We start from the raw sequence: 26322 nt of genomic DNA, 5'->3' as shown, positions 1-26322 counted from the left end.
CCACTTGCATCCAGTGACGAGTGTTGTATGTAATCGGAGAATTGCAGTGCTATGCCTGCATGCTCTTGAAATGCTGAAAAGTTCAGCTAATGGTTTATCGGCTATGCTGAAAGAATAAATTGACACATGTGTCCTCTTTATTTATTTTCTTTATTGCTCATGGCAGGCTGGCATAAGCATCAGCTTACCTGGTATAGCAACTATGCCCATCCCACCTCCCACAGGCAATGTTAGCCGTAACAGTCAATAGTGCTTACAGCAAAGTAATGGCTGTAATAAAGTATCCCCCCCCCCCCCCTTTCAACATTGTTATATCAAGGTTTTACTATATACTGCATTTATTCTATTATAACGTGGTCACCGTTATAACACAAGGGTGCAGTTGGGGGACCCAAGAAAGATAGCTAAAGTATGCACACTAATATAAGGCGATATGGAGTAGCCGTTGGTTTATTCAGACTCAGCAGGGAAAGCCCAAAATGCTGAATTAGTGACACAGCCAAAATTAAATAGGAGTAAAGGGAGCTTCAACATACGGAGGCTTGGAGAGGGTGGGGTTCTCTAGGAGGTAATGAAACTGAGTTGGTGAGAACTTTCCCCTTTAGGTGTGGCTTTACCGCATCGCGCACCGCGTTGCCGTAAGGCGACATTTATGTGGCCATGAAGCCACACTTCAAGGGAAAATTTGCATATAACCCACACTCTGCCCTTATTGTTAAATTCTTAATTCTTGGTGGGGGCTATACGCATAAAAATACGGTAATGCCTTGCATGCCAAATTGAGTGAATTTGCATTGCCATTTAATATCTGGATCACCGGAGATGTGGCGCTGCTGCTGCCATATTAAAACAGTAACTGAACCTATCAGCCTCGCATATAAAGGGGGGGGGGGGGGGTGGCTTCAAACATAAGAATTCTGGGGAAAAAACCTCGCCTTCTATTCGAATAAATACAGTAACTGCTGCTTTGGCTTGCACCTCTACTCCTAAACTTTAAGGACACAAAGGCCAAAAATGTAAACCTCCGTAGATTTTGCATCACCTTGTGTATTGTGCTGGCCGCTATCATTTCACAGGTACGTGCTGGAGACATGCTTAATAACAACTTTTTTTTAATACAGGCATGACAAGCCAGCAGCATCTAAGGGCAGCGAGTCTCAAGGAAGTAATAGCTCTACGAAACCAAATGAGAGCTTGCAAGATGGGAAGGATAACAGCCGCGCTGCACGTGCCAAACCATCATCAGTAGCTTCCGCTAGCATTACCGCTGACAATGCGTCTCTGGCTTCATCATGGTCAGCGAGGCGGGAATGCCATTCAAACATCTTGGAAGCTCCTATAGACGTAGAAATGCAGCCATGCGACCTGGGCACTGGCAGAAACTTGGAAGAAAGTGGTGAAAATCGATCTGAAAAGGTGCAAGATTGGCTTAAAAATTGCGACAACATTCCTCAGGATAACCCACCTTCAGGACAAGTAAGGTCTGAACCCCAGGAAAGCTGCAATGTTTCCGCACAAAAACAGCTTGGTTCAAACCGTTTTTTCACTTCGGTCAATGAAGCATCTAGTGTTTCAGCAAAGAGAAATTCGGTGCTGGACGTTTCAGACACTGACCCATACAAGTTTGTCTCAAGTCAAAAGTCGCTGCAAGCAGCACAGCGCGGTAGGAGGAGACGGCTCCGCGGAAATGGCCGTTCAGCAGGCCTAACAGCGAAGCGTTCATCACGAAGAAAGTCTGACCATCAAAAGTCTGTGTGCGAGTTTGAGAACTTGAGAGACCTATTTGCAGAGGAGGAGGCTCAAGAAAAGGATGATGCCCGAGAGCTTGAGATAGAGCTCTTTGTGACGCCAGGTGTCAGGCCCTGTGTTGAGAAAAGGGTAGTCAATCAGAGAAGGTCCCACACAACATCAAGAAAGCGGCCAAGGAAGGTTAAGAGCAATCTACAGCTGAAGCCATTGGAAGAGCAAGCAGAGGAACTTCAAAGAAAAATTTCAGAAGCTGAAAGCCATGAGCTTGTTATTGTCAAAGCTTTGCCTGGAAATGTGGAATGCAGGCGCACCGAGCATATCAGGAACGCTAGTGCTCTGAAGGATGTTTCTAACCTGAAGGCCCAAGTAGAAAGTAAGGTGCAGAATGTCACCACATCATCAGTGCGTATGTCGCCAAGTGATGAAGAAAACCTGCTTCAACAACCACCTCCTGAGGTTGACGAGCCAATTTCTTGCCAAGCAGGAAAGACCAGCACAATATTGCACTCGAAAACAAGTGTCGAACCAGTGACGGGAAAGGATATTGTTGATTTGTGTTCTGATGATGAAAGGTACACGGTGGAAGCTTCTGGGAAATGCAAAGATTTGGCACCAGAAGGCATACCTGGTGAGGCGATACCTGATGAGAGCTGCATTCGCAATGACGCACAAGGAAATGCAGCCCCCTCTAGTGGACCTTCTGCTGATGTTCCTTGCAGTTTGGGAGGCAAAGGCACCAAACAAGGTGACAGTGCTCCAGACGGGCAATGCCAGGAGGACAATCAGTCAGAGGAGCAGAGTAGTGGCCGTCCACTGTCTCTCAAAGACTTTGAAGGATTGTTCAAGAAGTCAAGCAGAAAAACATTTGACCTCAATGCTAGTACGCAGGACTTGGAATCGCTCGGTAGTGGAGCGGTGGACACCCTTGAATTAATGACGGAAGTCTGCAATAGCCTGAAGCAGGTTCCTGCTAGTGAACCAGATATAGCCCCAGCGTATGATGAGCCAGGATCTACAGTCATGCACACCAACCATGACGCAGACCAGCAGGTCAGTGTACCACAAGTGAGGGATACAATATTACCGCATGAAAACAGCAAAGTAGTTCAGCATTCCTGTTCTAGTAACAGTGCACACAAGAGCAAAAATGACCGACACTCGTTGAGTTCTACCAGTAGTCCTGCTTCAATAGTTACTCCTGCAGTTGAACCAGGTGCCAAGGATGGTAGTTGTGATTCATGTCACGTGACCAATACCGAATCAGCTTGTCCAGCTTGTAATGCGCACCTCTCTTTAGTGTGTGTGGACGGCATCATCAAAGTAATACTCAAAGGGCAGCCACAGAAGCCAGTCCTTGTAGAAGTAGGAATGTGCACTGAAAGGCCTTTTACAAAGGTCATCATTTGTAGAGAAGCTATGACTCAGACTGAAAGCTCCGATATTAAGGAACTTGATCCTCGAAGCTCGGGTGATAGTTGCTCAAGTTTGCCATCGCCTCACCTGCCACCGATAGCACCTGATGCCATGCAAGCACAAACTGCAGTTATTGAAAATGGTGCAAGTGGCCAAGTGCTCCATGTCAGAAAGGATGGCCGTGTTTTGAACACTTCCGTCCACTTTAACAGCAGTTCTGCGAGTGCCGCTTGTGGTGGCTTTGAAGAGGAACCAGTCATGCTTGGTTGTGTGCAACATACAACACCAGCAGTTGAAGTTGCAGTGCTGAAAACTTCAACGGAAAGTGTGGACTCCCACCATGCTAATAAGCAAACTCAAGGCACAGAAATACTGTGCGAAAATACGGAAGATCAGGCAGTCTTGACAAGCCGACCTAACCTCTTTCGAGCATCACAGTTTGGGCTGAGGACAATTGTCGAAGACACTGAAGAGATGGACACCACCCCACCAATAGAATCAAAGGAAATTGACAAATTGCCATGCAACAGTAGTTCTTTGCGACATGAAGATAATCCGCCCAAATGTGATTGGGGCGAAAACAGGGAAATTCAGAGTGAGCTTCAGTGTTCCGCTGAGAAGTCCCTGTTGAAGAGTCAAAACGAAGCCTTTTTGAGACGAGAGGGCACGAAACTTCCAGAGCTTGGAAGCAAATGTTCAGGTAGCAGTCTCCCTTCATGCCACACAGAAAGAGTGCTTCCTCAATATAAACAGAGCACAGGCTGCAGTTCCCAACAGGATGAAATGGTGACACACAATAATGACATCAATTCTTGTAGTGGAGAAGTATGCTTTCCATCATACAAGGGTACGCAACACAGCATGCAAGAGGAGTGTCGTGACCCGGAGGCATTGCCTAATGAAAACACCTGCCACCAGCCTGCACCTACCAAGCATTCGTCTGGTGTCACTAGTGTACCAATACCTGAAGCAAAGTGTGACCAAGACCTAAGCAGTTCTGTGACGCCTTCATTTGCAACAGCCTATGATGAATCCGAGGAGCTGAAGGCCTCTTCACTTCATGCACACGTGCATTCCCCTGAAAAAGTTGCTGCCAGTGGCAGTCTCGAAGTCGTTGCTCCAAATCAAGACGACGGCCACACTTCGGAGGAGTCTTCACCATGGTCTTCTCCAATTCTTATCAGGAGGGCAGCTCCACGAAATGTCAGGAACAAGACAAGAAAAGCATTGGTGTCCAGTGACACAACCTCTCGGGAAGAGACTACTGACTCCTGCGAAATCATCGAGGCGTCTTCCAAATCAGATTCAGTGCGTAAGTCATCTAGACAGGTGCCTAGTGTTGCTGTGGAAAGTGACAGCGACAGCGATCCTGTGACAGAATCGGAGGCCGAAGAGCTCCTGAGGCGTGCGGTGCAGGAAGACGACAGTGAAGAAGCTGCTGTCATTTTTGCTAAGCGAGCTGTTGCGCCTCTTGAAGCAGGTAAAAAGCCGCATGCACCAGTGCTGCAAACATTGAAGAGGGCTGTCTGGTCTCCAGAAAAGCTTCACAGCATTAGGCGACCCACTCAGCAATCTGGAACATCTTCGCAAGGTGTGTGAAAATAGCAGTTCAACTCTCAAAACGTACCCGTGTTAATCAAACAACATTACAGGGGTGCTGAAAATTTCTCAACTTTATTATTTCGTGAAATACCTTTAACATGTATCCAGAAAAAAGTGTCTGGTTGTACGCTATGATGACATGCCAATCATGATGTAAATTGTTCATTGTTTTGTCTGAGAATTATTTTTCTTGCAGAAACAATTCTGACAGATATTTACGATTATACACGCTGCAAACATTGTTACGAGTGCTTGTAATATATGACTACTGTGTTCCAAATTTTAATGGTGATGCTTTCATGGTGAACCTGTTGGCAAGGCTGGTGAGACTTTTGATAGTACTATCAGCCCACAGAAGTGTTAAGCACATTTGTGCCACGTTTTTTGCACTGTGTGAGATCCCAGCTAAATTAATAGCTGAGGCCACCAATTCTTTTAATAACTCTTTAATACGCTGAACTGATCAAAAGTTTGTTGGTTAACAGTACCACAAACCAGCTTTAGGCTTGTGTGCCGTGAGCATTCTCCAGGACTTTGGTAGAGGTTACTAGCTTGTCTGTTCATTTTAACCACTGTGAAAATAAATTGCATCATGAAGTTTTGTCTATATTTTGTGTGGCCGTCATTGCTGTAGTAAGTGACAGTTCAGGAAATAGGTATATAAGTGTGGTAGGTTTTGTAGGCCATAGTTACGTAATGATGTATCTAGAGCCAAAGCATAAGTTCTGTTCCCCCTCTCAAATTTCTCTTTCCCCATGGCACTAAGTTTGTACTGTACTTATGATAGCTCACTGAAGGACAGTGCAGTATGTAATGATGCTTTTAACACATTTATGCATGATGTTATCTCTGCAGTCAGACTTGCTTGAAAGCTGGTTTTCTCGCACTAAAGTGTGAATGTACATGAAATTAACATACGTGAATGTATGTATGTACTGGGTGTGTTGGGTATTTGAGGATATAACACTGACTTCAGGAATAGCAGGAATATTTCCAACAAGATTAGATATTATACCAATTGTTTTAGAACTTTACATTGTTTCTCCTATGTAATTTCCTAAGACTGTTAATAAAAGCAGCCTCAATGATTAACTTAATTCACCTTCAGTAATGGCTCTATGCTCGGGTCAGGTGGTGCTTGGCCAGTGCTTCTAGAATGGCAGCATTTGGCGAGCTTTCAGCATTGTGTGGCTGTTTGTTAGTTTTCCTGTCAGTGGTGCCCCCTATACACACCACTGTAGTGGGTATATAAGTATTGGAAACTAGGAAACCGCCTCAAGGCCAACATGGTGGCAGAAGTTCACAGCCAGCCAATCGTGGGTTGCACAGCTTTTGTGGGAGGAACCGAATGTATTCCTTAAGAGTGATGGCTAATGTTTTCGTGCACAGAAAGTCTGTCTGCTTGAAACCTAAAGCTGCTCAGCAATGGCCAACGTAGGCTCTTCAAGGTCCTCACTCATGATGGCCTCCACCTCTTAGGGAAACTGAACTGCCTGAATGATGTCCGACAACTGGCAGTTTATTTCTCTTTTATACAGATGAAAATAGGCCATGAGCTTTTGTTTTGTCCTGAAAACAAAGGATTGAGCCACATTTGAGAAAGTGGCAAAAATACATGTCGCTATGACCGGCATGTAAGTTGACTAGGATTGCATGTGACTTGATCTGTGTCAGGGTGGAAGCTGCTAGCCTGGAATAAGTGTGCTTGATAGGTGACAGAGGGATTGGTGAAGAGGAATTCAAGTTCCTAGACAGATAAAATGATAATGTTAATGTCTGTGGCTATCCGGAGCTGCATCCTCAAATACCTCGTGCACCCTCTATGTTTCCATGAATGTACAGTGCTCAGCGATTCAAATGCAATACTCGCGTCCTCATCATGTACTAGAATGCATCAGCTTGGTGTCCCCTGCACCCACCGGTGGCGCAAAAAGCACCGACAGCCATGTGGCCGCAGTATCGAGTTTGAGTCACTGAGCACTGTGCATATGTGAAATTGAATGCGGAAAATGTATGGCAGCTTTACATTTGCATTTCATGTGTTCAGGGAAGTACCACAGCCTCTGGAAAAAGCACGACAGCTCTGTGAACGATGGTGAGTGGCCACTGTGCTACAGGCACATTCCACATTTTTGTGCACAGTGATGGAATCAGTCATGTATACGTATCACCTTATCCAATTTCTCTAAAGGCGACAGTTCCGAGAATACTGGTGGACGCAGCACGGCCACCACGATGTCAAGCACACTTTCGGAAGGCCTAGACAGAACACTGGTAAGAGACGTGCCTCGTTTTTGACCTTGTGTTTGTCTTTTGTAACAGGGTTAAGTACAGTACACTCATTTTAGGATCAACTTTGTCAACCTGAGAAGTACAGTGATGTTTCTTCAGTTTTCCCAAGGTGCAATGCACTTATGGTAAGGTGAAGTTCTGATAAGAGCAGAGTTTCTAAGTCCCATTCTTGTTCATTCTAAAAAGTCGCCGTTTGTTTAGCTTTTTCACGAATGTGAGCGACGCCCTTGCGACCTTGAAAGTGTATAAATATAGTTAGGAATGGCATTATGGCAATAAACAGTGGTGAGGGTGAGAAGTAGAGTGCGCACACGGTGAGATCTTTAACTCTGCACTGCAACTACCCAAGAGCTCCAAGAGCAATTAGGTGCTTGCTAGTAGAAAAGTGATAGATGCTGGCCGCTATTGTCACAACAGATCGTGGAAGAAAATGATGAACAATCACTTCACTTGGCCATCACTAAAATATGAAAGGTCTTGAGAGCGGCAGCGTCTGATCATAGCACTTGATGTGAAATACAGCTGTGTGTGCAGGGCTTATGCTCCTTGGCACTCACACTGGGAGTGAGCAAACCCCACTCTGGAGCCTCTGGTGTGCACCAATGTGAAAATGGCATTCCGAATTGAAGCATTGAGCACTTAATGACTCATTCGCATACCTACTGATTCTCCAGAATTTTCTATACAGTTTACAAATTCCGGCTTGTTTTAAATTTGAGTAATATTGCATTGTGTTACGAGAAATCGCTTCTGTTTGCGAAAACTTTTTAAAGGTGATGAAAGATGTGAGGATGCAAGATTGCAAGAATTGCATGCAAAATACTTTAGTTGTAAGTGTTGAAGGAAACAAGATCCAACATACAGTGGGCGCAAGCAGGAAGAATTTGAGGCATAGAGGCATTGCCCAAGTCATACAGGATCGCAGAGATAATGGTGGGGATCCTGTCAATTCCTCCCAGTAACGCTGAATGCGTAAGAATATTTAGTACTGCGAACAATGCCCAAATGGAGTTTTGCTTGTCAATTTGTGACCATACTCTAGGAAGTAGCTTTACGGTGAAAGGACACCGGAGATATACTCACATCAAGTAAGGTTATTCAGACAATTTGCTGAAGCAGGCGGAATAGGTAATAGCAAAGTTGCTGAAAGAGTTTCCGTGGCCTAAAAACAATGTGTTGCTTATTAGTCTCTGCTGTTCCATGTTTGTCGCTGCGTGTGCACAGTGTCTAAATGAAAATAATTGTTAAGATGTTTGCATCATACAAAACATTTGTACTTAGGGCAAAGTTTAAAAGTTGTGTGCAATGTTGTCTCCCTCCCTTGGTGTCGTGTCCATGGGATTTTTACGAATTTTAGAGTTCACAGGTTGGCAGGTAGGCATGTGGCTCAAGCACAGAACCAATGGCAGCTACTACACAGTACAGTGTTTATGTACCATTTGTTTTTTGTTTTTTTATGTTTTAGGTAGTAGTAGTAAACTGCATTTACTGAATTTGTATACCTTTGCCTGTTTGGGGTAGTTTGTCTCGGGATGTCTGGCGACCGTCATTTAATTTGATGAAAAAGTTGTAATCTTGCTGGCTGAATGCCCCAGACGGCAGACCTTATCTTAGTCTGACATAAATTTTGCCCGTGTGAAGAAAATTTATAGAATTGGCCTTGCCTCACCAACTGATGCTCTTCCTGTGGGTTTTACCATATACACATGTTGAGTAGCTACAAAAAAAAAAAAAAAAGAAGTAGTGTGGCCGTGCTTCTAAATGAATTAGCTAGAGATTGCAAGCATTGGCCAGCACTTAGTAGAAATCATGGAATGTCAGGACTGCTCTCTTCAACAAAAAGATACAAATGGGCAATATAAATTTTTTTTTTACAAATTTAACTTCATTTTTCTTTTTCACACCTATGCAAGCCACAATTCTGACACTTTCAAAATAGCATCAGCATTTCATCATATAACTCTGTGAAATTAAGGGTTTCACCCAGGTTAACTGTATAAATCAAGTGCCACAGTATTTTGTCATTCCATGCGTACTGTCTAAAGCTTGATGCCCGACCATCTGCGATTTCTTCTTAAGAATTAGTGGCTCTTTAGAGCATGCAAGCAGTCTTTTCCCTAAATAAGTGTCCTGAAAAAAAAAATGTTGACAAGATGAGCACTATTTATATTACGTTATCATTCTTAAATGTAGAACGCATAATTCTTCAGATTGTGCTTGTATGATGGTAAATGAAAGTTTGTAAATCATGGCTGCTGCTGAAATGTTTTGCAGCCTGATAACATGTTGAATAGTGTATGTTCGACCAATGCTGTGCACTTCCCTATTCCGGGCTGAATGGCTGTTCCAGAAGTAAATAAAATTTCTTGCTGCTGCTCTTGTCTCAAGCTTTTGCTCACAATTGTTTGTGTAATTACCTCCGTGTGGGGGAGTTAAATAAAAGCAAAAGAATGGCTTCTCTTTGAGGTGAAATGAGGTCTGAATATTAAATATTGAAAAGTGAAATAAAGTTTGCACGGTTTCCGTTTGGTCAAGAAGTTTACATTCCTACGTACATGATGCTTACATACATTAGCACTTCCAGGCAACTAAGGAGTTTGAGAATGAGAAACCCACTTTTAGTTGTCTGGGGCACCAGGACAATGGCAGTCATGGAATAAGGGACAGCGTGTCACCAGATGCATGCACAGTGTTGCTGTCGTTGAAGGGGACAGATGTGACACTACAGCAATGCACGTTGCTTTGATGGGTTGCAAACTTGGCAAGACTGGCCATATAAGAAATTGAGAAAGAAACTCATATATAGGCTGCCTAACTGCGAGCCATTCTTATTAAATGAATGGAAATTGTTTAGTGAAGTTATCTGTCCAGTGTGTTCAAGCAGGGAATGGTACCTCTGTGCAGCAACTGCAGCTCTTCTGCAGCAGAATTAATTCAGAATATTAGCCTTTTCTTCCCACATCGCTCTCTCCCCCTTGAGAGTCCAATAAGTGTTGTTTTCCCTAATATTAGAAAGAAACATATTCAACAATTTTGTTGAACATATTCAACAAAAGTGTATTACAGTAAAAGCTCGATGATACGATCACGGCTAATACGAATTTCCGGATGATACGAATTTTTCTGTGGTCCCGGCCGAGCCCATTACTTTGCAACGTGCTAGAGAACGGTTGTTACGAATAAATTTTCAGCCTGCGTCGGTTGATACGAATAAACGCCGCCCCACCGACGGCCGCGAAAGAGAACAGCGCGCAGTCACGCGCTTTCTCTCCTTCTCTTTTGGTGCGGAGCCGCGGCGCCGGACAGCGCGGACTCCGCGACTGGGCGCGAAGAGTTTGAAGCGGTGGCGCTTTTGGTGCGCTTGTACTTTTCCTCCTTTTCTGCGAGCCGTCAGATGGAGTGGCTGCTGCGCTTCGGGCCGCGTTCTTCGTGTTTGCGCCATTTTGCCTAGTCGCAGCGAGCTATGTCTCGCAAGCGGAAATCACTCTCCTTTAAAGAGAAATTAGACATTCTTCGAAAGGTCGATGAGGATTTCAAGAGAAAGCGGACGGAGTTGGCTAAAGAGCTAGGCCTCGCAATTGTTGCACAGCGCAACTGAGCACAATTGTTGCACAGCGAGACTATCATGAAAAACGTGCTTTCGTTCAACGTCAACGCGAAGCAAGCGAATTCGAACACGCTTATTTCGAACATACCGCGCACCGACAATGCTCTTAGCAGCGCGCCAAATCACGCGGCGGCGCCTCTGACCGGCATTGCTCCGACACTGCCATAGAGCAAAAGCTCAGGAGAGACCCCTCAATGCCGCGCGCGAAGGAACGGGGGGAAAAAAAGAACCTGCGGCGGAAATTTCCTTCTCTCTCAAATTGCAAGGTCGCCGTTTCCGCTTCGCGCCGGAACAAGCGTGTACGTGCCGACTAAAGTGTTCTAGACAACCGTATTCTAGCACACACTAGTGCCGACGTCTCAGCCACGCGGATAAAATGGCAGTGAACCCTTCTCCTCTATTTTCTAGTCACATGTTGACCTTGCACGCTGCGGCAGCAGCGCAGAGGGAAGCAGCGGCGGAGGCGCAGTCGGGCCAACGAAACTGCCCACGCCCGCTCGCTTCCCAATAACGGCAGAAAACGAAACTTCAGGGGGCGGCTAAAATAAGCTGGCGCCAGCACGGCGGCGGGCGCGCACGGAGATGTGCCACGGAGATGTGCGCACGGAGTCGAAGGTGAGAGAGCTACGAGGGAGTTGAGAGGGAGGGCGAGGGGAGCCACCGAAGCGGCGGAGTTGACGCGGCGAAATCCGCTTCCCTGCCGCTCTCCTCCCTCACCTTCGACGGTCTCCGCGCGCACCCGTGTGCCGCGCCGCCCGCTCGCTCCCTGAAGCTTCGTTTTCTGTCGTTATCGGGAAGCGACCGTTAGCCGGCGTGGGCAGTTCGTGGCCCGCGCTTGCTATGCGCTTGCGCGCCGCGATATTTCACGACTGGCACCGTTCGTGCATCGTGCTATGGTGCACGAATACTTCAAAAATACGTCCTTTTAATTCGAACAAATTTTCGGGCCCCTTCGAGTTCGAATTATCGAGATTCGACAGTAGTTTTAATTGTGTTTCGATGATACGAATTTCGGCTAATACGAATATTTTTCGTGACCCCGTGAGATTCGTATCATCGAGCTTTTACTGTATTGAATAGAATATGAATAGAATAGGAGAGACTATTCAATTCTTATTCGAAGTTTCAGATATTTGCACCCTCATATTTTTTCAGGTAATGCATTCATAACACATCCACAAAACACTTTTTGGCAAATCTTGCTGGGAAATTTATTCAGCAAAGATTTCTCTATGGCATGCATAGCATGCCATGGTAGGTTTCACAACCTTGACCACTTCAAAAGAAAGATTTTCAAAGTATACTTGTAATGAACAATATGACGGTGGCTGACATGATGTGCCATCATTCCTACTTTTATTTAGGAAGTATGAAACAGCCAGTAAAGTGGTGGCTGTGGCATCCAGCCTGGCCGCGAACGAAATCACATTTTTTTCGCAGCTCGTGACTGACGATGGCACATGATGATGCGCAGTGATCACAATGATGATACATACTTGCAGTTAATTTCTTTCCTTCTAATCAGAAAATTGATGCTCCATGATAACGAGTTTAGATCAGTACCATTCATCTGTAATGTTTCAAAAGATAATTGTTAGGCCACTTTGGGAGCTTACGCAATTGTGGATTTGGCAGAATTTATAGAAGGTGCTTCTGGGTGAGATGGTACTTGATTTTTATCGGCTGCGGTGGCTCAGTCAGCTAAGGCGTTGCGCTGCTGAGCACGAGATCGCGGGATCGAATTCTGGCCGTGGCTGCCGCATTTGGATGGAGGCAAAATGCAAAAACGTCCGTGTACTTGCGTTATAGTGCAGGTTAAAGAACCCCAGGTAGTCAAAATTAATCCGGAGCCCTCCACTATGGCATGCCTCATAATAGAACTGGTTTTGGAACGTAAAATCCCAGAAAAAAGAATGGTACTTGATTTTTTTTCGTGTTGATCACTTTTCCTCAGAAAACATTAATTGGTTTCTTTCTCATGGCCATTAAGTCATGAAATCAGTTCTTAAATTTTTTTTTTTTTTCATCTAGTTCGGTATACTATGTAGTCACAAAAGATGAACTGCTCTGAACTTACTTGAACATGCTTGAACAAACTTTGGTTACCTGTGATTCAATGTTTTGTCTTCAAACCCTTTGCCTACTACACAGAAGGAGAAGCTGCTAGAGCAAGACATTGAAGAGATGAAGAAGCAGATGATGATGTTGGAGAATGAGCTGCAGCAAACCACTGCTGGAAAGAGACTAACTGACAGCTATTCCCGCAAAGATTCATCTGCCAACAGCGTGGTTGCCATTAATGGTGAGTCAAGCTAAAAATTGGGTAGTTGAGTGGCCAAGCGGTAAAGGAGAGCGCTTGAATGTTTTAGCTTTTCTATGTGTGTCTCAGATCAAAGGAGGAAAAAGAAATATGCAGATGCCACTACATTGTGGGAATTAAAGGAAAACTCCAACCAAAATTTATATTAAAACCCATCGTTTCAGAGTCTGACCGGCTCCTTTTTCAGGGGTGAGATGGGTGAGGCATAGCAGTGCTTATATGCATTTTTTGGCGCTTTGACAGGTGCACAGACACTTTTCGTAGACCTTGAGAATAAACGGCGGGAAATGTTCCTGACGGACGGGTAATGTTAGCTGGCATCTTCTGGATGTTCCAGAATTTCAAAAAGGAGCTGCCGCTTGTGGTTAATTTCCCTCTTCAAGATGACAGTGCTATTGGGGCTAATCTGGTGATCAAAATTGGATAGAGTTTTCCTTCTCCTTAATGCATTTGTCCCCAACCAGGCAGATGTCTGTGAAATGTTTACCTTTGATTGTGGGAATGTATTATGCGAAGCATTTTGCAGGTAGCTGGCTATCCTGCACCACTTGGTGTTCCACAGAACATTACCAGATGGCCAATATGTTTGTGTAAGGCAAACAAATGCTTGTGTGATGTGAGCAAGCATGTGACGACAGCACTGATGATAGTATGACGTAGACAGCCATGGCATGACAACCGAGTTATTGTACTCGGGCAAAGAACTGTTACTTGTTCTGTTATGACCTGGGCCAATCCCAAAGGCAATCAGTGCAATGTAATATTGAATCTCAAAGCACTAACTGCTATGAGGGAAGGACTGAGGAAAGCAGGGCCAATGCCAAAGGCGGTGCAGTGCCACATAGTATCTCCAAAGCACTCACTGCCACAGGAGAAGCATGGCGGAAACTGACGCGCTCTTACTTTTATAAGCAACCCTTTGCTATGTGATATGAAGCATGCGAAAGAGTGGCAAGGTTGACAGTTAGTATTCAAAAATTCCATTCTTGCATATGTGACCTGATAGAAACTGGTGCGTGTGCATGTGTTCCCACTTTTTAACCCCTTATGTGCCACTGCTACTGTCCTGAATTCTGGCCAAAAATGGTCAGATTATTTTTGAAGGACCTTACTTGCCAACATGGTTTACTTCCTCTGGCAGAATAAACTTTCTCCTGCTACCACTGACCCGCCTTGGTTGCTTAGTGGCTATGGTGTTGGGCTTCTAAGCACGAGGTTGCGGTATCGAATCCCGGCCACGGCAGCTGCATTTTGATGGGGGCGAAATGCGAAAACACCCGTGTACTAAGATTTAGGTGCATTTTAAAGAACCCCAGGTGGTCGAAATTATGCAGGAGTCCCCCACTATGGCATGCCTCATAATCGGATCGTGGTTTTGGCACGTAAAACCCCATGATTTAATTTTTTTTGCTTGCACTGCCCTGTGGATTGTGTGCTACAATCTACCAAAAGCACAACAAACCACCGAGACGAAACCAGCTCATCCACAGTATTGCTAGAAAACTAAAGTACCATCGAAGAACTCTGCTCGTCCTTGGCTGTTTCTACCAGAAAGACGTGGACGAACCCAGCTCAGTCCATGGCACGGAAGGGGTTAAAGAAAACTGTTGCTATGCGACGCAATGCAGGACACCAGTCGTCTCAAAGCACTGATGGACATTGACAGAAGTGCGCATGCGTCTGTGGCCTAATGTGCAGCCCCATAAGCTACACATTAGGCCACAGGATGCATGCTCGCATGTTGGACCGGAATGCAGAATAAATTCTTCAAAATAACATTTCAGTGAAATTATACCACAGTTCAGGCTTTTGTGATCAAATTGACTTTCTACTGGAGTGGAGTCCTCTGTTGATGAAATACGTTTGCTGGCCTCCCTTTTAGCGAACTGTTCAGTATTGATATTTTTGCGCAGTGTTGTTTTGCATTTGCAGACATTGCTATCGGCTGGCTGCTGTGCATTGCTTCTCACTGATATACATTTTTTTTTGTAATAAATACCATGAAAGAAAAAAAAGCCTGTGTGGCCTAATCGGGCTTTTGTGCTGGGGTACGCTGGTTCAATCAATCCCACCACTAGATACACAACTCTATCGAAAGGAAATAGGCACGGCATGACAGGAGCCGACCTAGTAGCTACCACAAAGTGCCTGGTGCGAGACTAAGAATGCTTTGCTATAAAAACTTTTCATGGCTGTGAAGAGAGAGTGAACATTTATTTCTTGTGACACATGGTCCGCATCACCGTTGCATATACAACCAGTGATCACGAAGATGCTGGTGGTGAGGTACACTGCTTGTGACGCCAGGTGGCCAGAGCATTGTTTGTTTGTCCCATTGAGCTTTGGTCAAATTTTTCCAGGTACAGTGTAACCCCTCTGATATGTACCTTGCTGTTGCCTAAATCCCATTGACATCCATGCAATCACGGCAGCCCCATTTCGATGGGGGTGTAATGCAAAGACGCCTGTGTACCATGCATTGGGTGCACGTTAAACAACTCCAGATGGTCAAAATTAATCCGGAGTCCCACACTACGGCATGCCTCGTAATCAAATCGTGGTTTTAACCCCCATGTACTATTATGTTCCCATTTGATACGTTGCCCTTCTGTAATGTTCCCATATCTTGCATTGCATTTGAATGCTGCGGTCACAAATTTAGTTTTGCAGAGGGAAATATGGTCTCGCATGCTGCAACAAGCGACTGGTACGTTGCTACAAGTGATTAATTCGCTGCAACAAGTGACCAAAGTTGCACAAGCGAGGCGCTGCACAAGCATAGGGAGAAAACGGGCACAAAAGCAGTTGGCGAAGCCTCCGAAAAAGTGAGCATTGGTTAAAACCTACCGAAAGCCACACACACTGGGTCAAATGCAGGCTTACATTTATTTTGGGGCCGGCAAGGGTTATTTGCATTGCATAATTGCCAGTTCTCTTTAGTCAGCTTTACCGCAAAAAAAAAAAAAAAAATGCTATGCAGTGAAGCATATTAAGAGTGCAAAGGGGCCCCTGTCGTGGAACATATTAAGTGTGCTTTAATTTACACGGCCGCATGCGCTATCCCAGGTCGCGGTTTGAGTGCTGAGGGCTTTAATAACTGTACTGGCAGCCATTCAAAGCTATTGCTAGCGTTGCTGTGGCGATTTGTGCCCTTCCTCACTGTTACGTTTGTAAAGCTAAGCTTTCTTTGCCTCTTCGACTTTGCGCTGCTGCTTCCTTGCATGCCGTGTCGGGCAGGAGCGTGGCAAAGAGGATATGTGATGCGAGAAACTCGTTTGGACTTTTGCACTGCGTTAAATGTACACAATGCCCTCTGGAGTTCCCTGGGCGTCGCCACAGTACCCTCTTGATGGCTGTAATTATTCGTGACCTCCTGCAAAAGCATTGCAGAAACTGCAGTGCTTGCCTTTCTACTCATGTGCAACTGACCAGAGAGGAGGTACTATATAGAATGGTAGAGAGGAGGCAGAGAATGGGTAGAACCAACACAGCCATGAAACTCTTTGCACTCTTCACTCGCGTACATGGGGGGGAGGGGAAAAGGCGACGTGTGAAGGTGAGGAAACTCTACTACTTCGGTGCCTCGATACACGCGCCCCTGCGGCACCTTAGCTACTACTAGACATGACAGCGGTTGTGGACAAACTGGATAAATTTAAGTTCAAGGTATGGCACAATGCGCTTCTGCTATTGCTGAAAAATAAACACCCTGCAAATTTGTCATGCAGACAACTGATGCATAGCGTGCAGACTCAAAGCTGCATTAAAGCACCGTAGTGACTAGTTAACATCGTAGGGCCATCGAGTCTAGGCATCACACTTCAAACACTTCTGGGCCCGCTGTGGTAGCTTTGCAGCTATGGCATTGCTCATAGTCGTGGGTTCGATCCCAACCGCAGCAGCCACATTTCGACTGCAAAATACAAAAAACGCTCGTTTACTTAGGTTTGGGTGCTCATTAAAGAACCCCAGGGGGTCAATATTAATCCGTAGTCTGCCACTACGGCGTGCCTCATAATCCACTTCTGGTTTTAGCACATGCAGTCCCATAATTCAAGTAAATTTTAACACTTGTGCCATGATACTATGTACCGTGTGACGCAATGACAATACTAACCTTCTCGGAGGTTATGAACAATGGCACATGCAAGGTAACATTTACCATTACTCACCACTCTCGTATTGCACTAGATGCTGAAGAAATGACATTTGCCGTCTTCATCGCCACTAATTATTGTCAATCAAAGCAAACAGCACAGAAAGCTGCACTTACGTCGATTCCCACAGTGCAATGACAATACTAACCTTCTCAGAGGTTATGAACAATGGCACATGCAAGGTAACATTTACCATTACTCACCACTCTCGTATTGCACTAGATGCTGAAGAAATGACATTTGCCGTCTTCATCACCACTAATTATTGTCAATCAAAGCAAACAGCACAGAAAGCTGCACTTACGTCGATTCCCACAGTGCCTGGGATCCGCATAATTTTTTTTTTTTTTTCGTGGTTGGGTTCAATTGGGGTTCGCTGTTGGGGTTCTACTCTACAATCATGGTGGGAGGTGTCATAAAAGAGGGATGGACATGCTCAGCGAAGGCAAAACTGTTGATACAAGGAGCGTGCACTGCATGACTTCTGGGAAATAGTCCTGCAATGTCATTTGCATTCTCTAATGTGAGAAATAAAGAACATAGTTGTTCTACTTACCATAGCACATAATTTGTAAAAAAAAAAAACCTTAATGTCATTTACGTGTCAGTATAGGCATCTTCTGTTCCTTTGTTTGCACTGAGATTGTCCCACATTAGGCATACTTACTCTCGAAAGCAAAGTGGCCACCACATCCTCTGGTGACTGTTCATGCAATGGCCCACCACTCTCTTAGGAGACTTGACGAGTACAGTAAAGTTTGACGAGTACACCAAGTTAGTATTGGTTGCCTTTGTGAAAGTTAACAGACTATGTGATGTCAGAAAAAGCCAAAATTGGTACCACACTTGCTTAGGTTATTTGGTGCAGTGGTAATGTGTGCAGAAGCTACCCCATAGTTTCACAATTATGGCTAGTAAAGGTTGCCTCCTAGGTTAAGTGTCACAATGCAGCAATTGGTGAAGCTAGCTGTGATTGTGGTCGCACAAGCACTGGTAGGATTGTAGCCAAATCGAGGAGAAAGTGAAGCTGCTTTGCCAGTGTCCATACTTGTTTTCATCCTCTTTAAGTAGCGGTGAGTGAATATTCCAAATTTCGAATATGAATTGAATAGTATTACTCACTAACTATTCGTGTTCAAAAAGTAACTACATTCTTTAATTTCAAATAGTCGAAACTAACCAATTATTTTGCAATGCCGAATGTTAGCCTGGTTACTATTGAATTTGAATTGAATTCTAGGGTTTTAGGTGCCAAAACCACGATTTTATTGAGGAACGCTGTAGTGGGGGACTCCGGATTAATTTTGACCACCAGGGGATCTTTTAACGTGCCCCCAATGCATGTGACACTGGGGTTTTTGCATTTTGCCCCCATCGAAATGCGGGCGCCGCGGATTTGATCCCGCGACCTCGTGTTTAACAGCGCAAGATTATAGCCGCTAAGGCAACACGGCAGGTTAGTATGGTTACTATACCTCGACTGCTGCAAAAAGTATTGCAGATTATCAGAAGTAAGACAACAAAAGTTTTTGAAGCATTGCAGAAACAAAATTTGTAAATGCAAGCTTTATTTTCGGTTTCATGGTGGAAGCCTACATGCAATATGATTTTTGCTTGTCTGTCTGTCATTAGTGTTTTTGGCACTCTAGTCGTCTAGCAGTTTTATCTTTTACGCTACAACCTATGATGTTTTTCTTGCAGCGGGCTCTTTTACATATTTGATCTTTTTTTTTTCTCGGCAACCACTTAGCGTTTTTTATAAAGAGTCATACAGCAGCCATTCATTCTTGGAAAGCTTCTTTGCATTCATGCAAGTTGTTGAGGGGCAATTCGGGCAATATTTTTTAATGACAATCGGTTATCTAGTGTTCAAAAATTTATACTTTGCACCTGATAGTAGTAGTAGTAAACACTTCATTTAGGTCCTGAGAAGCTAGGCAGGGGGGCCTTCTAGCCGCTGGCTAGTCCCATGTCGGAACAGATAGGCCGTGCCTCTCCGCTCATTCACGGGCCCTCTGGACAGCCAGGAGTTGGACGTCTTGTCTGGGATCTGTGACGGCCTTCGTCCAGTCTTCTTCTTGGTTAAAATCCTGTAACACAGGGCACTGCCAGAGCATGTGATTTAATGAGCAAAATTCAGTGCCACAATCTGGGCAGAATGGATCAATGTCGGGGTGAAGCTTGTTCAGCAAGCCCCTAGAGGGGTAGGACTCAGTCTGGAGCATGCGGAGCGTGCTAGATTGTGATCTGTTGCGCTTATGATGGGGGGAGGAAAAACTCTGCCTATCCCTTTTGTAATGTGATGTGATTTCGTGAAAAGTAACTAGAGGATCACTGTAGAAGAGCTCTCCCGAACTCACCCGAGACACCGTCCCGTTGTGGCATATGAAACCTCGCGCACGGTCGTGGGCTATCTCATTGGTGTTCATGTGACCCGGTAATACGGTCCCATGTGTGCTGGGAACCAGACTATGTGATGAATAGTGTCTGAGGGGGGTCTGCCGTTGATAATCCTGGCTGCCTGTTTGGCTATCAATCCCGATGCGAATGCTTTAATTGCCGCTCGAGAGTCCGTGTACACTGTAGTGCGTGTTGTGTCAAGTAATGCGAGAGCTATAGCAGCCTGTTCTGCCAAGTCGACCAACGAGGTCTTTAGCAAAGCTGCCGAGGGGAGATCTCCATACCCTGTTTATCTCCTTCACTAAGGAATGAATGGCTTTGTCATCCAAATTTCTTAAGAGCTGGTTTGTGACTCCATCGGGGCCTGGGGCAGACCTTCCATTTAGCTTATGTAGCACTTCCTTGATCTCAGCTTCCGAGAAGGGAGCGTCCAGCTCTGGGGCAGGCGCGCCCTCATATCGAGCGTGGGAAGAGCTTGAGCTTTGGTCAAGTGAAAGGTATTTGTTGGCTAGTTTCCCAAATATGGAGGCTTCCGAGATGCCCTCCATTAGCTCCTTATTAATAAGTCGGTCTATGGCTAGTCTCTCATTACCTTTGGATTGTCCATCATCTAGATGTTTGAATAGGCTCCATTTACCTCCTTTGCGCATTTTTCGTCCACTGCCGAGCAGGCGTCCCTCCATTGCTGTTTATTTAATTGGGGGCAATGCTCCTCACTGGGCCTATTGAGCTCGGCGATCTTTTTCCGCAGCCTCCGATTGAGTCTTTGTGTTTTCCATCTCTCGAGGAGAGAGCGTCTAGAGCGTTTTTTTTTTTTTTTTTCCACTATTCAGTACAACCATGCTACCTAATTATACTGAAATAAATGTTCCTGTTGTAAATACATGCGTCATCAATACTTACTACAGAATTTGTATTAGAAAAAGTTGATATTCGCACCCCAACTCTTTAGCACTTTCTTCGCTGCTGTCTCCTCTCTTTTGGAGGTACGTTTGAGGGGTGCTCTTCAAACCATCATGCTAGTGTCAGCATTCATTCTTCTGCGTCCCTTGAGGTTTATCGCTACTAAGCTCTTTTCTTCCTTATTATTGCCCATAATCTTTGTGCGTGACCGCGTGAAAACACATTCTCTTATGCAGCATGATAAATACTCTTCTTTTTCAAACTTTTTTGTCATAAGGGCTGTAACCATTGAGGGACTGCTGTTAGCGTTTATTAAGCCGTACACAGAACCAACATGTATTGCACAATATATGTACAGGGTCGTCCACTCTTGGGGTGAACACGGCTCAGCGTGGCTGCGCTTCGTGGAGCGCCAGAGCTTCCGGCACGGCCACGCATCGAAGCGAAGCGGCGCAGGCGCACAGGGACCTAGGGGAGGTGCCTCGAGTCGTCTGCTACAGTGCTGGAGCGCGCGACTCTTGCTTTGCTGTGAGGTACACTTCACTATACACAGGCGACCGAGCACCCGAGGCGGCGTCGAGGGAAAGTGCGCTTCACTATTCACTAACTGGAGCATTTTGCCGCTGGTTTTGTTTACAGCTTCTGAACAGCATGCTTAGTCAATATGCATATACAGAAACAAGCTTCTCAGCACATAAACGACTTAGCATTCTTTGTAAGTGATGAGGGTAAAAGAACAAAATTATTCTTGTGCGCCATTTATTATTCTGGAAAAATTCATATGCATATTCTCACTAAAATTTAATGATTCGTTAATTGTGGGGTACACGTCCCGAAGCGACACATGATCTCTGCGTTACGCCATAGAGGTGGGCACCGGATACATTTCGTAAAGTGGATACATTTGGTTGAGTAGCTAAAACCTAACTATGAATACCGGCAAAGGAACACTAGCCACGGACAAGCCATGCTGTAGCCGTCGTGGGGAAGTCGCAGGGCCTGTGTGTCAGCCGAACTCTGTCATGATGATTTAGCCGGCGGTCATGACGCCGGCCCGGTGTCGTCTGCCGACCGCTTGCCGGTGGTCGGCAAATGGGCTGGCCATTTGTAAAAGCCAAATCCGGCCCGATCCAGATGGCTGAGGTTAGGCCGTCTACTCTTTAACTGGCCATGGGCGTCGGCGCGATCTACCGCCGAGCTAATTTTTTTGCTTGGGTCATGCTGCCCTCTCTTATCAGCTTACGATGCTCATACGCTGCTGCCAACGACTGCTCAACTAAGTGGCTGGTCGCTCACAAGTGAAAGATTCTGGGATGGCTCGTTAATAGAAAGACACATGGAAAGTGCTCCTGATGGGTTCTCCGGATGCACTGCACCAACAGCTGTGGCAGTAAAATAAAATGGCACCAGCCTAATAAAGAGCGCACAAACAATACCTCTCTGTTCTTTTACCCTCACAAAAAAAAAAATTCTAAGTCGTTTATGTGCTGAGAAGCTTGTTTCTGTTTATGCATATTGACTAAGCAGGCTGTTCACAAGCTGTAGACAAAACCAGTGGGGAAATGCTACAGTTAGTCAAGCGTGCTTTCCCTCGACGCCGCCTCGGGTGCTCAGTCGCCTGCGTTTAGTGAAGTGTACCTCACAGAAAAGCAAGAGTGGCACGCTCCAGCATTGTAGCAGACGACACGAAGCACCTCCCCTAGGTCCCTGTGCACCTGCGCCGCTTCGCTTCGATGCGCGGCCACGCTGAGCCGTGTTCACCCCAAGAGTGGACGACCCTGTACACCACAGGACTCTTGGTATGAATCCTGTGGTTGCCATGATTTCGTATTTATTTTCTTTAACGGTTTACTTACTGGCCATTCGCACCAATTAAAGCAGAAGTAAGTAATGACACACCAAGAGCAAGCTCAAGCGACAATATCAAGCCTAGCACTGGTGTTGATCTTTTGCCAGCGCTCGTCTTCATTACAATTAGTTGTTAATACCTGTCGCCTGACAATATGCTTTATGCTCATTAGTTGCTTGCATTGATGAAAACCCTGCAAGGTATCCTTCCTGTACTGTCATCATGTTGGTGCATAGTTAGCCAGGGGCCGTATTCTGAAACGTTCGCCTAGGCGAAATTTCTTTTTTCGCTTTCAGGCGTGCGCCGATTGGCTGTTTTAGCAAAATTGGATGAGCTGATTGGGTGGTTGAGCCCGACGTCATTCAATTTTGCTCAACCAGCCAACCAGCGCACACGCTGATTTCGCCTAGGCCAACGTTTCAGAATACGGCCCCAGAAAAGACCTGCATCATTGTAATGACATAGTATCTCGCAAAGTGTCACGTCAACCTGCATTGAGACAGTGCATAATTATTTCAGTCACATTGTATTGCAACTTGAAACCTTGTCAGTCGTAGCATTGATGGTCTAGCATGGTAGACGTTGCAACTTGTTAGTTTTGGTCAACTGCGTAATGTTGCGACTAGTATCTGTTTATGGAGGCTTAAATCACTTGGCTTTGGGCAGAGCTGTAAAGAGTATTAACCCTTTCCATACGGAAAACCTGTTGAGTTTGTCCAGGAAGCACTTGCAAAAGACACAATTACCTCAACTCGTCTAGCGCTGTTGTAGGAGCATGCATCGCTTAGCTAGTTGGTTTAATATGGCTTTTGAGGGTTAAAACAGCGCATGAAACGACACAAGAAACGAGAACACGCCACGAAGCGCTGAGCAAGTTTTTACTCAGCACTTCGTGGTGCGCGTTCTCTTTTCTTCAGTCGTCTTATGCGCGCTGTTTTTACCCTCAAATGCTAGCACTGTTGCATTTTTGCTGCAGCCCTCAAGCCGATTTGAGCTCCTCCATTAGTTTGTGCTTGTTGAAATCAGGTGGCAGAAAAAGCCCGTTTAAGAGTGAAGTTGCAAGCGTAACTTCTTTTGTTGCATCACCAGCCGTCTAAGTATTTCAATACGGCATCCTTCGTGGGACAACCAAACGCTTTGAGATATGTTGAAAAGAAAGGAAAGGTGGTAATTTGGAAAGCACAGCTTTTTCAAGTGAGCAATTTTAGGATACTAAGCGTTATGTTGAAACATGTAAATATGAAAAGCTGAAACTTGTTCTGACACACACCTGTGCAGTTTAACCTTCGTTATTGCAAAAAAAAATGTATAACTGTTATTCTGATACAAAAATTTCACATCTGATCAACTGAATCGTTTGCATGTGAAGAAACATTTTTAAAATTCTCTCACTGCCCGTAAATGTTAAATACTTTTTTATCTGTAGGGAAAGACGACAATTGGGACTGGGACGACAGCGATGGCGCTGACGAAGCTATGGAATTAGTGCCCCCGACACCACCCAGGAAGTCACGGTCCAGCAATGACGAATCCTGTTACAGCACCACAAAATAAGCAGCATGGTCCAGTTTTTTTTTTTTTGTACAGAGTAAAACGCATCTCCAGGGTTTCACATTCTCAATGCGAAAGGTCACAAAAATTATGCCAGAACTAACACACTGCACACAAGCCTTTTGTAACTTTTTCACTTTTTGGACATTTGTGTTTTAGTATGTTGAGAGAAACTAACGGTGCTTGATATTTTTTACTATATTTTTCTACGGGAAAGTCACTTGCTGCTACACAAAATTCCTCGCATGTCATGCTACCAGGGTGCTTATTTGATGGCCAGCAAGTTAGGACTACATTTAGTCTACAACTTTGTATTGTAAAAAAGTGAGAAAAGAACACAGTCACTCATATAATATTGTAAATAAAAAATATATTGTGAATAAAAAATGTGTGCTTCTTTAGTGGGTCTTTCACTTGCTTTTCTTCAAGACTTCTTTGCTGAAGGGTAGATCACGAAGAGGGCCAGTTGACAAGCTGTAATCAGGGCACCCATGATATTTGGTGTCTGCAAAAAAAAGAAGAAAAAAAATGCAATCATAGACACTGTGTGAGTGAGGTCTTTTGCAGTGCTGAGTGAACCGGCAACATTAACCCTGGCATCCTTACAGGTGGTGTGTACCGCCTGTATGGGTGTCGCATAGCGGTGGATTTCAATCTCGGACAGTATAAGGAGTGCACCAAGGGCAACAGACGTACTGGATGGCAATTTTCTGTTTCGCAATGGACTGCAATTTTTGCCATGACAATGTCCATAAAGGAAATGCACTTTACAAGAGTGGACATGTTTCCGATACAACCTTAATAAGAGATGGCCTGACATCGAGTGCACAATATTGCCAACCCGGCAGGAAAGCGGGCACCACTTGTCAAGCCATTCCTAAAGTAAGCTTACTGGTTTTTACAAAGGTTTGTTGTACAGGGGGCAAATTTTATATACATTTCGCATATTCATTTTGCCACTAGTTATAGGCTTGGATGGCAGAACTAGGCATGATGGCCAAAAGATGATTAAGGAATTAAATGGATTGTTACATAAGAAAGGCGTGAGAAAGCACTAGATATATAGTTTTTGCTCACAGGATAAGAGATCCTTAAAAAAAATCGGATCCCACGCTTGTGTGGGAATCGGTATTGAGAGATGCTCACAGTGAAGTGGCAAAGTAAATGTCATGCAAACTTAACGCTAATAACCAAAATGCTTGCACAATTGAGTTAAAGGAAATGTTGTTTTACACCAAAAAATTAACATTAGACGTAAGGGCAATCCAATGTTGAACCAAACGTAATGTGTTATATACAGTAAAAGCTCGATGATACGAATCTCACGGGGTCACGAAAAATATTCGTATGAGCCGAAATTCGTATCATCAAAACACAAGTAAAACTACTTTCGAATCTCGATAATTCGAACTCGAAGGGGCCCGAAAATTTATTCGAATTAAAAGGACGTATTTTTGAAGTATTCGTTTACCATAGCACGATGCATGAACGGTGCGAGGCGCGCAAGCGCATAGCAAGCGCGGGCCACGAAACTGCCCACGCCGGCTAATTCCCGATAACGACAGAAAACGAAGCTTCAGGGAGCGAGCGGGCGGCGCCGGCACACGGGTGTGCACGGAGACCGTCGAAGGTGAGGGAGGAGGGCGGCAGGGAAGCGGATTTCCACCGAAGCGGTCAACTCCGCCGCTTCGGTGGCTTCCCTCGCCCTCCCTCTCAACTCCCTCGTAGCTCTCTCACCTTCGACTCCGTGCGCTTCCTTATGTATAATAAACACCTCCTCCGTGCGCGCCCGCCGCCGTGCTGGCGCCAGCTTATTTTAGCCGCCCCCTGAAGTTTCGTTTTCTGCCGTTATCGGGAAGCGAGCGTTTGCGGGGCGTTTGCGGGCGTGGCAGTTTCGTTGGCCCGACTGTGCCTCCGCCGCTGCTTCCCTCTGCGCTGCTGCCGCAGCGTGCAAGTTCAGCATGTGACTAGAAAATAGTGGAGAAGGGTTCACTGCTATTTTATCCGTGTGGCTGAGACGTCGGCACTAGTGTGTGCTTGAATACGGTTGTCTAGAACACTCTAGTCGGCACGGCACGTACACGCTTGTTCCGGCGCGATGCAGAAACGGCGACCTTGCAATTTGAGAGAGGGGGAAATTTCCGCCGCGGGTTCTTTCTTTTTTTTTCCCGTTCCTTCACGCGCAGCATTGAGGGGTCTCTCCTGAGCTTTTGCTCTATGGCGGTGTCGGAGCAATGCCGGTCGGAGGCACCGCCGCGTTATTTGGCGCGCTGCTAAGAGCACTGTCGGTACGCGGTATGTTCGAAATAGGCGTGTTCGAATTAACGAGATTCGACTGTAGCTAAATTAAAGAGTCGGAGGTGAACTCACTCAGGCACATGTACGTAAAAAGCATTTATTTCTTGAAGCGGCACCGCTTCAAACTCTTCGCGCCCAGTCGCGGAGTCCGCGCTGTCCGGCGCCGCGCCTCCGCACCAAA

At 45.3% G+C, this 26322-nt stretch overlaps 2 protein-coding genes across 2 annotated transcripts in view; one reads left to right on the top strand and one right to left on the bottom strand.

Moving 5' to 3' along the window:
- The window catches only part of LOC119441871 (uncharacterized), a 45087-nt gene extending 21214 nt beyond the window's left edge, over window positions 1–23873 (top strand). The window contains exons 9-13 of the mRNA XM_037706508.2: window positions 1122–4753; window positions 6812–6859; window positions 6956–7038; window positions 12815–12965; window positions 23719–23873. Coding sequence (XP_037562436.1) covers window positions 1122–4753; window positions 6812–6859; window positions 6956–7038; window positions 12815–12965; window positions 23719–23846 — 4042 coding nt within the window. The 3' untranslated portion in view covers window positions 23847–23873. The remainder of the gene's footprint in view (window positions 1–1121; window positions 4754–6811; window positions 6860–6955; window positions 7039–12814; window positions 12966–23718) is intronic.
- Window positions 23874–24193: 320 nt separating this feature from the next.
- Window positions 24194–26322, bottom strand: part of LOC119441872 (sugar transporter SWEET1-like) — a 32722-nt gene continuing 30593 nt past the window's right edge. The window contains exon 6 of the mRNA XM_037706509.2: window positions 24194–24348. Within this exon, the coding sequence (XP_037562437.1) occupies window positions 24268–24348 (81 nt within the window). The 3' untranslated portion in view covers window positions 24194–24267. The remainder of the gene's footprint in view (window positions 24349–26322) is intronic.

This window comes from Dermacentor silvarum, chromosome 2, assembly GCF_013339745.2.
Source record: "Dermacentor silvarum isolate Dsil-2018 chromosome 2, BIME_Dsil_1.4, whole genome shotgun sequence".
Taxonomy (NCBI): domain Eukaryota; kingdom Metazoa; phylum Arthropoda; class Arachnida; order Ixodida; family Ixodidae; genus Dermacentor; species Dermacentor silvarum.
Note: the sequence above shows the minus strand (reverse complement) of the source record. Positions and strands in the feature narration are given on the sequence as shown.